This window comes from Hyaena hyaena, unplaced genomic scaffold (genome assembly GCF_003009895.1).
Source record: "Hyaena hyaena isolate Hyena2069 unplaced genomic scaffold, ASM300989v1 scaffold_1627, whole genome shotgun sequence".
Lineage (NCBI taxonomy): Eukaryota > Metazoa > Chordata > Mammalia > Carnivora > Hyaenidae > Hyaena > Hyaena hyaena.
In genome coordinates this window covers 92,612-108,031 of record NW_024082250.1, presented here as the reverse complement: position 1 = coordinate 108,031, position 15,420 = coordinate 92,612, and the positions used below count along the sequence as shown (strand labels likewise).

General features: G+C 40.9%; 1 protein-coding gene and 2 pseudogenes across 1 annotated transcript; 2 read left to right on the top strand and 1 right to left on the bottom strand.

Annotated features, from left to right (window-relative positions):
* Nucleotides 1–112: 112 nt before the first annotated feature.
* Nucleotides 113–1,058, bottom strand: LOC120226168 (annotated as a pseudogene).
* Nucleotides 1,059–2,924: 1,866 nt separating this feature from the next.
* LOC120226167 lies at nucleotides 2,925–3,858 on the top strand (annotated as a pseudogene).
* A 6,837-nt stretch (nucleotides 3,859–10,695) lies between these two features.
* LOC120226176 (olfactory receptor 1J4-like) lies at nucleotides 10,696–11,637 on the top strand. Its single transcript, XM_039224365.1, has one exon. The coding sequence runs from the start codon at nucleotides 10,696–10,698 to the stop codon at nucleotides 11,635–11,637; it is 942 nt and encodes a 313-aa protein (XP_039080296.1).
* Nucleotides 11,638–15,420: the final 3,783 nt, after the last annotated feature.

Here is a 15,420-nt window from a genome sequence, read left to right as displayed (position 1 = left end):
CTCTGACCCTCCCCCTGCTCAGGCTGTCTCTCTCTCTCTCTCTCTTTCTCTCTCTCTCTCAGAAATAAATTTTAAAAAACCAAAATTTTTAAAAAAGCTACTGTTAACTTTGTTATCTGTTATTATTTGGATTTTGAACAAAATTGATAGAGTAGGAACCAGTAGAGGAATCCTGTTTTATCTGGAGTTTTTCAGTGGAGAGTCCAAAAGGTCAAAGAACCAAGTTCCTAAGATCTTTTAGTTTACCTAACATCTCTGCCTTTACCCCTTCATTTGGTTCTTCAATCTGCTTAGGTAATATCATGCAAGCTTCTCTTGCTTGATGTACTGATGGATCTTTTTCTAATATGGATTTATAGTCCTCCTGGGCTTCTTCTAGCTTTTCAGTCTTATACAACTCCACTCTCCTCAATATTGCCTTGATATAGCTGGGTTTAACTGAATTGCTTTGTTGCAGTCACTGATGGCCATCTCTTTCTTGTCCTGTTTCATCCTTGCAGCAGCTCTATTTGAAAACAGAAGAGACCTGTCTTTCTGGAAGCAGACTGGCACATCTGAAGGGCTTGACTATAAGAATTCTCAGCTTCTATATAATCTCCTTTCTTAAACTGCATGTTCCTCTCCTCCTTTAGTCTAATGGTCTCTTCTTTTCTGTTTCTCTTCATCTGACATGTCCCCCCCCCCCCCCCCCCCCCAGTTCTATTAGGTATTCTTCATCTGGTTCAGAGTAATTCACATTATCATCAGGTTTGTTCTCAACCCTGTCCACTCCTGGCTCCTCCTTCTCAAATGAGGTGCTAGGGTCATGAAAAACTCTTTTCTCTGGTCCTTCTGGGATTGAGCTTCAACATTCTTGAGCAGCTTGCTCTAGAAATGGTGACCTTTGGTATTAGAAACTGGAGGGCTAGCACACTCTGATTCCTGGGGATCTGTAACTTTCAAACCATTGAAAAGATCCTCTGGAACCTTACAGTTTTCTGACTTCTCTCCCATGCTGGATCAGTAAGGAAGGTGAAGCTGAAGCTAGTTCCCTAGCTCTCTCTTGTCTTCATCTTACCAGCCTCAGCCTCTAAGCCAGGATAATCTCATTTTAAAGTCAGCTCATTAGCAATCTTAATTCCAACCACATCTAATTCTCCCTTGTCATGTACCATACCATATCCTCAGGTTCTAGGCATTAGGATGCGAACATATTTGGGGGCTATTATTTCTGCTTACCACAACTGACTAGAAGGACTTGTAAGATGACAGGAACAACCAAGAGGGACATGAAAACTTGGGATATGAGCTAAAAGCTCACTTTTTGGGGCATCTTTTGACAATAGTCCTAATTTTTCATTACAAGATGTTATTATATTGCATAGGGAGGAAAGGAAGGATATTCAGAAATATATACTGTGTATATAATTTAAAATGCTATTGCATCATCACAACCCTCTATATGTTGACAGTAGGAAATAAACTATAAATAAATTTGCATGAAATACTTGCTGAGAGTCAGCCTGATCTTTGCTTTCTCCACATGACATTAGATCCCAGGAAACCCACAATCACCAAGGGGAAGGAGCCTAAGTGATGTAAATGAAAATGTGTTTTTTAAAGTATTTATTTATTTGTGAGAGAGAGACAGAGAGAGAGAGAGAGAGAGAGAGAGAGAGAGGGAGGAAGACAAAGCATCTGAAGTGGGCTCTGCACTGACCGTAGAGAGCCGTATGCAGATCTCAAACTCCTGAACCAAACTGTGAGATCATGACCTGGGCTGAAGTCAGACACTGAACCAACTGAGCCACATAAGCAATTTGAAAATGTGTTTTTCCAAGGAAGTTGGAACAGAGAAGTCAGCAAAAGCGAGAGAAGTGGGGATAAGGGAGAAGAAGTTGGAAATGTGGGAGAGACACAGATTTTTCAGGGTCTTTAAGCCAGGTTAAAGTTGTTACACTTCATCTTAAGATGAGTAGGACTCCTTTGAGAATTTTTAAACAGAAGTCATTTAAGTTTTTTTTCATGATGGAGCTATAATTTATTATGATTATTGTTAATAGTTAGCAATAATAGAAATTATCTGTGACATATTTATTTTATTATTAATTTTTTAATAGTAAAGTTTTTAAAAAGAACTATATATATTTAAGAAAAAAAAGTCTCTTCAGTGCAGTAGGGAGAATGCATCAACACAATTTGGATTTTCTTTTTTTTTTTTTTTAATATTTTTATTTATTTCCAGGAGAGAGAGAGACAGCGTGAGCAGGGGAGAGTCAGAGAGAGAGTGAGATACAGACTCTGAAACAGGCTCCAGGCTCTGAGCTGGCTGTCAGCACAGAGCCCGACGCGGGGCTCGAACTCACGAACCGCGAGATCATGACCTAAGCGAAAGTTGGACGCTTAACCGACTAAGCCACCCAGGCGCTCCTCAATTTGGATTTTCTTAAGAACCCTGTACTGAATTGAAATAAACAAAATGTATGTATACTGATGAATGTTCTTTAACCAAAACAATACTAATATTTGTGTCCTTTTATTTGAAAAGTTCACCTCCCATCTGAAATTTAACAATGGATAGTGAAGTTAAATCTTCTGAAGTTTGCTGTGCTGTGATTGGTGATTTGGAATATTCAGCACAGAGCATTCTTGGGGCAATAACATGCTGAGACATCATAGTCCATGGTTTGGTTCTCAGTGTCACAGGTGTAAGAATCCTGGTTTGTCAGTGAACCAAGAAAAACTGGCTCTCATTAACAGTTCTTGATCAACAATTTTACTAATTCCTTTATGTGCTGACGAAAAAGAAAATATGTGAATAACAGGTTAAGTTTCCCACTTCTAAAATAAAACACACATATTTTTCATATGACTACTAAAAATTATTATGTCAGAGTCCTTAATATTTTCAACCATTCTTAATTCCCAGCAGAGGGAAGAGTATCATGAGGAGGGAGAACCAGAGCAGCATGTCCGAGTTCCTCCTCCTGGGGCTGCCCATCCGGCCAGAGTAGCAGGGTGTGTTCTTCGCCCTGTTCCTGGGTATGTACCTGACCACGGTGCTGGGGAACCTGCTCATCATCCTGCTCATCAGGCTGGACTCTCGCCTCCACACCCCTATGTACTTCTTCCTCAGCCACTTGGCCTTCACTGATGTCTCTTTCTCATCTGTCACAGTCCCTAAAATGTTGATGGACATGCATGCTAAATACAAATCCATCTGCTATGCAGAGTGCATTTCACAAATGTATTTTTTCATAACTTTTACTGACCTGGACATCTTCCTTATTACATCAATAGCATATGACTGCTATGTGGCTATATGCCACCCTCTTCACCATCATGAGGGAGGAGCTGTGTGCCTTACTAGTGGCCGTATCTTGGATCCTGTCCTGGTGCTATCTCTCTCTCCCACACCCTTCTCCTCACCCAGTTAACCTTCTATGCTGCTAACTCCATCCGCCATGTCTTCTGTGACCTTGGTGCTCTGCTCAAGTTATCACGCTCAGACATCTTCCTTAATGAGTTGGTCATGTTCACAGTAGGGGTAGTGGTCATTACCCTGCCATTCATATGTATTCTGTTATCTTATGGCTACATTGGGGCCACCGTCTTGAAAGTTCCTTCTACCAGAGGTTCTGCAAAGCATTGTCAACATACGGCTCCCACCTTTCTGTAGTGTCTCTGTATTATGAGGCAATATTTGGGCAGTATCTCTTCCCCAAATTAAGCAATTTCATTGACAAGGAAATCATTGTGGCTGTCATGTACACAGTGGTGACACCCATGTTGAATCCCTTTATCTACAGCCTTAGGAACAGGGACATGAAAGAGGCCATGGGGAAGCTCTTCAGTAGGGCAACATTTTTATCACAGTGATATATGTGACATTTATTTAAGTCAGAACATCTTTGTGGTTGATGTTGTATATTTGATTTTCCATTTGAACATTTCTCAAAACTTTAATGTTTCCAACCCATAAGACAAATGGTGGCATGTTGATGTACTTGGTAAATATTTATTGACCAGAATTTCATTCCCTTATTAACAATGCTCTCCTTTATAAATAACTTTTGATCAGCAAATGCTAAGTTAATTTTATTACTTATTTCTGCAACTTGGGGGGATTAATATTACAATGGCATACAGTTTCATTATCCCTTATTTAGAAGATTTTGGAAGCCTTATATTTTGGGCCTTTAATCTCAGGCTTTAAAACATCCTAGATCTAAAGAATTTGCAGTAGAATAGAACAGAATAGAGAACTCAGAAATGGACCCACAAATGTATGGCCAGCTAATCTTTGACAAAGAGGGGAAGAGTATCCAATGGAAAAAAGAGAGACTCTTTAACAGATGGTGCTGGGAGAACTGGACAGCAACATGCAGAAGAATGAAACTAGATCATTTTCTCACAGCATACATAAAAATAAACTCAAAATGGATAAAGGACCTGAATGTGAGACAGGAAACCATTAACATCCTAGAAGAGAAAGCAGGAAACAACCTCCTTGACCTCCACCGCAGCAATTTCTTACTTGACACATCCCCAGACGCAAGGGAATCAAGAGCAAAAATGAAATATTGGGACCTCATCCAGATTAAAAGCTTCTGCACGGCAAAGGAAGCAATCCATGAAACTAATAGGCAACCGACGGAATGGGAAAAGATAGTTGCAAATGACATATCAGATAAAGGGCTAGTATCCAAAATCTGTAAGGAACTCACCGAACTCCACACCCAAAAAACAAACAATCCAGTGAAGAAATGGGCAGAAAACATGAACAGACACTTCTCCAAAGAGGACAACCAGATGGCCAACAGACACATGAAACGATGCTCAGCATCCCTCCTCATCAGGGAAGTACAAATCAAAACCACACTGAGATACCACCTCACGTCGGTCAGAGTGGCTAAAATGAGCAAATCAGAGAACTCTAAATGCTGGTGAGGATGTGGAGAAACGGGCACCCTCCTACACTGTTGGTGGGAATGTAAACTGGTGCAGCCCCTCTGGAAAACATGTGGAGGTTCCTCAGGAAACTAACAATAGAACTCCCCTATGACCCAGCAATAGCACTGCTAGGAATTTACCCAAGGGATACAGAAATGCTGATGCATAGGAGCACATGTACCCCAATGTTCATAGCAGCACTCTCAACAACAGCCAAAACATGGAAAGAGCCTAAGTGTCCATCAACTGACAAGTGGATCAAGAAGATGTGGTATATTTATACAATGGAATACTACATGGCAATGAGAAAGAATGAAATCTGGCCATGTGTAGCAACATGGATGGACCTTGAGGGTGTTATGCTGAGCGAAATAAGTCAGGCAGAGAAGGACAGATACCATATGTTTGCACATATAGGAGGATTAGGAGGAAGCTAATGGAGGACCATGGGGGAGGTGAAGGGGAAAAATAGTTGGGGAGAGGGAGGGAGGCAAATCATGAGAGACTCTTGAATGCTGAGAACAAACTGAAGGCTGATGGGGGTAGGGGAGAGGGGAAGGGGGCTGATGGGCATGGAGAAGGGCACTTGTGGGGATGAGCACTGGTGTTATGTGTAAACCAACCTGACAATAAACTATAAAATAAATAAATAAATAAAAATAAAAATAAGAATTTGCTGTATCATTTCACTATACTCTCTTATGTACCCTAAACAGGTTTTCTTTAAATCTTTATGGATGTATTGAAATCAAACTATCCAAACTGCTTGTAACTTGAATAAGGGAAGTGTATTACTCTCTGCCTATGATGTAAAATGTTACAATAACAGCTCTGTAGATAGAGGGACTTGTTGGAAACCAAGACTTGCCAGCCCCCCTTTGCCAGCACTGTGTGATTGTTGCTGCTTAGCCTATGTATACAATCACTAATGAAAGCATGCTTCATGCTGGCCTCCTGTGTAAATATAACCAAATTATAGGGCATGCCTTTCAAAAGTGTCATTGCTTTCCTACAAATGCCACTCCAGATTCAGCACTGACTATCCATGGACATCCTACCTTCCCAAGTGAAGAATAAAAGCAAAGTTTGTCAAACTTTAGTGTACATTCTTGTCACAGGAATAAAAGGCACAGCATAGGGAATATAGTCAATGAATAGTATTGGAAGAACACTGTACGGTGTACGGTGGTAGCTACACTTGCAGTGAGCACAGCATAATGTATAGGGAAGTTGAACCACTTTTGTATACCTGAAACAAATATGACATTGTGTGTCAACTGTACTCATATTTAAAAGAAAATCCTGAAGAGGTGTTAAAACACAGGTTCCTGGAATCTACCACCATCAGATTCCAATTCGTTAGTTCTGGCATGGGACCCCCAAATTTTCATTGCTAGTAAGTTTCCACATGGTGCTGATGCTGAAAATGTGTGAACTACAATTTGAAGAGCAGTAGTGTAAGACTTAAATCATGAAAGTTGTGGGATCCCATAACATCCCAAACTATGACCTAACTAGAGGAAACAGAAATCTGGCAGTCAAGGGCCCGTAAGGAGATCTCTCAATGTCTCCTTTTGGGTTCACACCCTGATATCTTTCCTAGGGACAGTGTTTCCTCAAAGTCTGCACTTAGAACCATCTGTCTCAGAATTACCTGGCCCCAGATCTCATGGAGGAGCATCTCTGGGGGTGGAGCTGGGATCTGCCTCTTTAACAAACTCCCAGGTGATTCTGCTGAACATCAAAGTTTAGGAACTGACTAGGGCATCTGTCCTGGAGGGAGTAAGAAGATAACTGAGCAATTAATACATGTTTAATGCATGTCTCTAACCAAGAGCTTTGTGCCCTGTCCCCTAGGGCTCTTTCCCTGGTGGGTACAGTGGAGTCTTCACATTCCCATTTCTGAAGTTGGTGAATTGAGAAGAGTAAGTTCCTGGCTCATGACTTTTCTTTGTGTCAGTGAGAGGGTCAGGACCACAGAAGTTGTAGGCTAAATCTGGTGGTGTCTGGGTGTCCTGCAGAGAAGGTGAGAAGCCAAGTCCACACTCCCAGGAGCTACAGGACTTGAGCATAAAGTTCAGAGCAGAACTGGGTATCCTTCATCAGGAGCAGGTGTGTGTGTTTCAGGGGGTGGGGGGATGTGCACGCTCCCTGGAACATGCACGCATGTACATGTACACAGGTGCTCATCACTTCTCTGTGCTCTCACTGAAGTCACTTCTTATTACTAGTTCTTAAAGAAAGGGATATCATAATCACCACTGGCCACCAACTCTTGGATCTTTAACCCTGAACCTTGGGGAAATAAGGAACACAGTCAGCTGGCTGTAAAATTAGTGGGCACACCCCCAGATCCAGGCTGGGGACCCCATCTCATCATTCAAGTTCTAGCTGTCAGAATTCTTAGTTCTTAGTTGTTCTTTGTGCATGCACGGTCAACCAGCCCTTCCCAATGCTTCTCTCCAAAGTCCCTGATCACTCCCTCCCCTTTAGACAGCACTGCTGCTTCCACCTCAAAGTATATTTGAAAGACAACTTTTACCTAGAGAGCTTTGTTTCCCTTTTTTCCTTTATGTAGCACCTGTATTATAGCTCTTTGTTAGAATCTGTTTGATGATTTCCTTCCTGAAATCCCTAGTATAGTCTCATACGCTCACTGAATGCATCAAACCTTGGCCTCAGGAAAGCTCTTCTACCCCAATTACATTTCCTGGGTTCCACTAAAGATAAGACCCTGGGTTTCTTCACTGGAGTTCTTTGCATTTTCTATTTAACAAGAGCAACATAGTCTCATATAGGACACCTTATTTAATTCTTTTTGACTTGGGGACAAGTATCCCAATTTTAGAAAGGAAAATCCGAGGCCCCAAGAAGTACAATGCCTTGCCTAAAGACATTGATCTGACAAAGGGTAGAAAGGTGATTTTAATTCACTCTGACTGACTCCAAAGCCCATGCTTTGTCTTCTACAACACACAGCCTCACTGTCAAAGAAAATATCAGTTCTGAGTAAGTGGTGGTTGAGGTATTATTGACCAGAAGGCTTAATGTGGTGGAGTAAGAGTCCATATATGATCTTTATAAAAGGTGTATGCAGGAAAAAAAGAGGTTTAATCAAATTGTATCCAAGGAATTTTTATTAAAGTCCCAATCTCATAGACTAGATAAATGTACTAGTTTAGAAAGGAGTCATCTTATTTATAAAGCATGAGGGAAAGCAGAGACAATGGAGAGAAGGTGGGAGAAGTCCAGAACAGTGGGATATAGGAGGTATCATTCTCTACCAGGCAGGATGTGGTTGGACTCTTGCCTGTATTCCCAACTTCATCATTGGTGTCTATGGCCTTTGCCTGCATCAGGTCATAATCCCACAATGAAGTGGCACCTGAACTCTGCTCAATATCTGCCTGTTGCGGGAAGTGAGCTGTCAGCAGGGAGAAATAAAAGGGTCTCATGAAATGGAGGGCAGGAAACTAACATAGACTTGTGCCAACTATCTGCATGGTGCTTCACTAATATTATCTTATTAATATTCACTATTTTCTCATGACCGAGGCTCATAGTCATATCTCCAATTAAAAAATTATTTTAATGTTTATTTTTGAGAGAGAGAGAGAGAGAATCAGCAGGGGAAGGACAGAGAGAGAGGGAAACACAGAATCTGAAGCAGGCTCCAGGCTCTGAGCTGGCAAAACAGAGCCCAATGTGGGCCTCAAACTCCCAGACTGTGAGATCACGACCTGAGCCAAAGTTGGACGCTTAACTGACTGAGCCACCCAGGCGCCCCGTCACATCTCCGATTTAGAGACAAGACAATTGAGACTCAAAATGGGTCACTTGAAAACTCACAAACATGAAGTAGTATTGCCAGAATGTGAATCAATTTCTCGTTGCATTCCTTGTCCAATACACCACACTGCCCTCAGACATGGGGCTCTATCCTTAATATCATAGCCAAAAGTTCAAAATGCTGGAGTGAGCAGACACAGATTAGGAACCTGGGCCAGGAACTCTTCTTTACTGCCCCATCAAGAACTCTCTCATGTTGACGGCTTTTAGGTAACCTTAAAAAAGAGGCTAGTATACCCAGATGTAGTAGGAGTATGCTCAAGAGATTTTAAGCCTGCCTGTATAAAGCTTTTCTGAATTTTTCTTTCAGTGAAGAACTACTATAATGCAATCCTAACATCCTGCATTTACATACTGTATATAGGCTGATGTAGGCATTTGACATTGATTTTTGGCTTAAAGGAATTTTTAATTAAGATAGTGAGATCCTAAATGTCTTTTCCTACTTACCTTGCAGGATTTGGTAATTTAGGCTTTAGAATATTTTAATGGGTAGATAGCAGTGGTTGAGGGAGAACACAAATAGATTTTGTAAGAAACAAAATGTCCTGGACATATCTCGAATTTTTATGGGGCTGGTTAGCCAGTGCTGTAGTTCAAAATGCCAGGAGCCCAAATGAAGAAACTAAAAAAAGGAGCAGAGGGAATATCATGGTGCCTCTTTGATCTCTCTTGATAACAGCTCTCTCTCTCTTTTTTTTTTTTTTAGTATTTATTTATTTGGGGAGGGGTAGTGCAAGTGGAGGAGGGGCAGAGAGAGGGGGACAGAGGATCCGAAGCAACCCCTGTGCTGACAGCGTAACAGCAGTGAGCCTGATGTGGGGCTTTAAGTGACCAACTGCGAGATCACGACCTGAGCTGAAGTCGGACACTCAACTGACTGAGCCACCCAGGTGCCTGATAACAGCTCTTTCTGTTATGAAGTGTGGATTTTCATGGTGCCATAAAAGTTCATTGAATCATGAAGAAATTGGAAAATGAACTAAAAATGTCTGATAAGTATAATTACTAGCAATAAATATACAACTATCAGTAATATTTTTGCATTTTAAAATGGTGCTCTTGCAAGACTGAGCTCTGAGTATTTCTGAGTTCAATCTACAGATATGTTTCTTTTCTCTTTGGCCTTTATACATTACGGAAATTTTGGCTATTTGGTTTTGATTTACTTTGGGAAGATGGAATCCCATTTGTTAAACTTCCTCTTTATATTTTACTTATTAATGGATTTTGAAGTCAGGTTTCAAAACTTTACAACTTGAAGATTAAGCCCAACCTGACAACTGTCTTTAAAAGTACAGAAATGGAAGAGAAATTAGGGAGATTTTAGCTTAATAGTTCCTGCTATGATAGTGCAAGACTTTCTCTTTACTGACTAGACATAGCTATAAAAATATGTTGTGGCCGGGGTGCCTGGGTGGCTTAGTCGGTTAAGTGTCCGACTTTCGCTTAGGTCATGATCTCGCGGTTCGTGGGTTCGAGCCCCGCGTCGGGCTCTGTGCTGACTGCCGGCTCAGAGCCTGGAGCCGGTTTCAATCTGTGACTCCCTCTCTCTCTGACCCTCCCCTGCTCATGCTGTCTCTCTCTCCCCTAGAAATAAATAAAACATTAAAAAATTTAAAAAAAAAAAATGTTGTGGCCTGGGCTGCCTCTCCCCTGGAAGGTGGAAAACACCAATTGAGCCACTTTCTCTTCTATAGCAAACTCTCTTCTCTGTTGCCAAACTCTCTCATTTTACATGATAAATACTATCCAGTTTAAAGAATTTTTTGTTGAGGCCTGGCAATGTGAACAGACACTGGCATATTCACTTAGTAGAAAGGGTCTCATTTTTATCCGCCTGCTGTTAAATCAATATCTGTTGATTTCTGCTTCTGTTCACTGTCCTTTTGCCCCCAGCAGAAGAGAGTGAACATGAGGAGGGAGAACCAGAGTAGTGTGTCCAAGTTCCTCCTCCTGGGGCTCCCCATCCGGCCAGAGCAGCAGGGCGTGTTCTTCGCCCTGTTCCTGGGCATGTACCTGACCACGGTGCTGGGGAACCTGCTCATCATCCTGCTCATCAGGCTGGACTCTCGCCTCCACACCCCCATGTACTTCTTCCTCAGCCACTTGGCCCTCACAGATGTCTCCTTTTCATCTGTCACCGTCCCCAAGATGCTGATAAACATGCACTTTCAGGATCAATCCATCCCCTATGCAGGGTGTGTAACACAGATGTATTTTTTCATATTTTTTACTGATCTGGACAATTTTCTTCTCACCTCAATGGCATATGATCGGTATGTGGCTATCTGTCACCCACTCCGCTATACCACCATCATGAGAAAGGGGGTGTGTATCTTACTAGTAGCTGTATCCTGGAACCTCTCCTGTGCCAGTGCCCTGTCTCACACCCTCCTCTTGGCCCGGCTGTCCTTTTGTGCTGACAATGCCATCCCCTATTTCTTCTGTGATCTTGGTGTCCTGCTCAAACTCTCCTGTTCAGACACATCCCTTAATGAGTTGGTCATTTTCACAGCAGGTGTGGCAGTCATTACTCTCCCACTAATTTGCATCTTGATCTCTTATGGCCACATTGGGGCCACCATCTTGAAGGTTCCATCTACCAGGGGGATCTGCAAAGCCTTGTCCACGTGTGGCTCCCACCTCTCTGTGGTATCTTTGTATTATGGGACAATCATTGGGCTGTATTTTTTCCCTTCATCCAGCAGTTCCAGTGACAAGAACATTATTGCCTCTGTGATGTACACAGTGGTCACTCCATTGCTTAACCCTTTCATTTATAGCCTGAGGAACAGAGACATGAAAGGGTCCCTGGAGAAACTCCTCAACAGGGTAATAGCCTTATGTCAGTGACATCTGCTCATCTTTATAACAGACATATGTAATCCCATATCCCCAGATGCTAATCTTGAGCCTAGCATGGAATTGGCGCTCAGTAAATATTTGACAACTTCAATTGCATTGTTACAGTTACTTACTCTTTTCCTACCAGTTCTTTAGTATAGGTTGTGAATTCTTAGTTGATATTATTGATTATTGCTCTTGTCTACTAGATTGTGATATTATATAGCTAATAGAATGTATGTTTCTCCTCTTATTTCCTGGGAATTTATTAGTTTTTTAAAAACAGTTTATTAAGTATAATTGATATATAAATGTTATATGTATTTAAAGTGTACACCTTGATGTTTTGACATGTATATGTTATGAAATGACTGCCATTTCAAGCAAATTGATATACCTATCACCTCCACATAGTTAACATTTTATTTTATTTTTGTGCGTCTGGTGAGGAAATTTAAGATACACTTTCCTAGCAAATGTCAAGTATACAATACAGTATTGTTATCTGTGGCCATCTTGCTTAACACTGGTTCTCAAACACTTCGTCATGCATAACTGAACTTTGTACAATATGCCAGGTGAAATTAGTCAGACACAGAAAGGCAAATCCTGAATGATCTCACTTTTATTTGGAACCTAAACTAGTTCTATTCATAGAAGCAGATAATAGAATAGTGGTTGCTGGGAGCTAGGGGGAGGGGTAAATTAGGTATAATGGAAAGTTATTCTTTGAGAAAGAAGCTATAAATGAAATCAGGATGGAGTCGATACATTTTAATTTATTTATCATTAAGGGTAACTAGAGTAAATACCAGAAAAATAGTGAGACTTTCCTTTCATATAGGTTCTGTCATTTATAAGCTATTTAGCAAATTACCTACTCTACATCAGTGTGTCTAGACCTTGTCATACACTGCTGAATAAAGACACAATCTCCATGCAAAAGAAGGGAACATTCTAGTGGCATAGAGACAGGTGAACTAAAAATATACAGGAGTATTAAAAAGTGCTTCAATATAATACTATTAATAATTGTGCTCATTGAGCATGATTACTGTGTTGGGCATGAAATTAAAAGTTTTGCCTGTTATTGTCTTTATTCATGTTCATAATAATCCTATGAAGCATGCACATTATTAACTGCATTTTACAGTTGAGGAAAATGAGCTTAGAGACAGTGACCTAATATAATTAATGGCAGTAACACAGGGAGGATATAGTTAACACTCTCTGGACATCACCAAAAGCTTTAAGGAGGAGGTAGTCCTGTAGCTGGTTGTTGAAAGATGTTCAGGATGATGATGCTGAATGAGAGAAATGGTAGTCTTGGCAGAGGGAACAGAATGAATGAGGGCATTAAAATAGCATGGTTAGTTCAGGAAAATACAAAAAAGTGAGTGTTGCTAAAGCATATGTGTGTATGAGTTGAGGGAAGGCAAGAGATGAGTGTAGACAGGCAGCTAAGGACTATTTGGTGAAGGGGTTAGGATGTCCTGTTGGGGACTTTAGACATTGCCTCACAAGTGATCAGGTGTCATTGGCTGGAGATGGGATGCAGTAGGGATTAAACCTGGGCAAGGTTATATTTGTATCCTAGAAAGACTATTCAGCTAACGAATGTACCAGATGGATTGACAATGAATTGGAGAGCCTAGAGATATAGAGCTCAATCAGAAGGTAATTGTATATCCGGGTCACAGATAATGAAGGCCTGAATGAAGACAATGAGATGACAGAATAAAGAATATCTTCAAAGGTAGACTAGACTGGTCTTGGTAATTAATGGGAATTAAGTGGTAGGATAGGATTGTTCCAGATTTCTGGTTCTGTGAACTGATATTTAATAACATAATGGAAGGCTAGGCACTTTGAATAATTTTGATCAGGTTTTAAAATCTTTTAAAAGTGAGTGACACTTGGGTAGTTCAGTCGGTTGAGCGTCCAACTCCTGATTTTAGCTCAGGTCCTGATCTTGCAGTCCATAAGATTGAGCCCCGTGTTGGGCTCTGCACTGATGGTGTCCAGAGCTTGTTAGGAATTCTCTCACTTTTTTTCTAGCCTGCTCCCACTCGCTTCTCTCTCTCTCTCTCAAAATAAATAAATAAACATAAAAAGTCTTTTAAAAGGTGAGGAAACAAGTTTCTTTTTTAAAAATAGAATTTATTGTCAAGTTGGCTAACATACAGTGTATACAGTGTGCTCTTGCTTTTGGGGGTAGATTCCCGTGATTCATCACTTACATACAACACCCAGTTCTCATCTCAACAAGTGCCCTCCTCAATGCCCATCACCCATTTTCCCCCCTTCTCCACTCCCCAATCAACCCTTAGTTTGTTCTCTGTATTAAAGAGTCTCATGGTTTGCCTCCCTCCCTCTCTGTAACTATTTTTTCCCCTTCCCTTCACCCATAGTTTTATGTTAAGCTTCTCAAGTTCCACATTTGAGTGAAAACATGATATCTGTCTTTCTCTGACTGACTTATTTCCCGTAGCACAATATCCCCCAGGTCCATCTACGTTGCTGCAAATGACAGGATTTCATTCTATTCTATTCTAGTAGTATTCTATTGTATGTATAAACCACATCTTTATCCATTCATCAGTTGATGGGCATTTAGGCCCTTTCCATAATTTGGCTATTGTTGACAGCACAGCTATAAGCATTGGGGTACATGTGCCCCTATGAATCAGCACTCCTGTATCCTTTAGATAAATTCCTTGTAGTGTTATTGCTGGGTCTTAGGATAGTTCTACTTTTAATTTTGGGGGGAACCTCCACACTGTTTTCCAGAGTGGCAATACCAGTTTGCATTCCCACCAACAGTACAAGAGGATTGCCATTTCTCCACATCCTCCCAGCATCTGTTGTTTTCTTGCATTGTTAATTTTGGCCACTCTGACTGGTGTGAGGTGGTATCTCAGTGTGGTTTTGATTTGTATTTCCCCTGATGATTAGTGATGTTGAGCATCTTTTCATGTGTCTGTTGCCCATCTGGAAGTCTTCTTTGGAAAAGTGTCTATTCATGTCTTCTGCCCATTTCTTCACTGGATTATTTGTTTTTCAGCTGTTGAGTTTGGTAAGTTCTTTGTAGATTTTGGACACTAACCCTTTATCCAATATGTCATTCACAAGTATTTTTTCCCATCTGTCGGTTGCCTTTTAGTTCTGTTGATTGGAGGAAACAAGTTTCTAACCACCTGTTATTTATTTATTTATTTATTTATTTATTTTTAAAAATTTTAAATATTTATTTATTTTTGAGAGAGACAGACAGACAGACAGAGTGTGAGCAGTGGAGGGGCAGAGAGAGAGAAGAAGACAGAATCTGAAGCAGGCTCCAGGCTCTGGGCTATCAGCACAGAGCCCAATGCAGGGTTCAAATCCTTGAACCATGAGATCATGACCTGAGGAGAAGTCAAACCCTTAACTGACTGAACCACTCAGATGCCCCACCACCAACTTTTTAAAAAAAAATGTTCCAGGGGCATCTGGGTAGCTCAGTCAGTTAAGCGTCTGACTTTGCCTCAAGTCATGATCTAGAGGTTTGTGAATTTGAGCTCTGCATCCAGCTCTGTGCTGACAGCTCAGAGCCTGAAATCTGCTTTGGATTCTGTATCTCCCTCTCTCTGCTCTCCCCCACTCGTGCTTTTTCTCTCTCTCAAAAAATGAATAAATATTTTTTTAAAATGTTTAAAGATTTCATGCAAAAGGAAGGCAAATACCATAAATAGGCACATTTGAAAGTTCTTCATTATCACCCCCAACTCAATTCCAATTAAAAGTACATCCTAC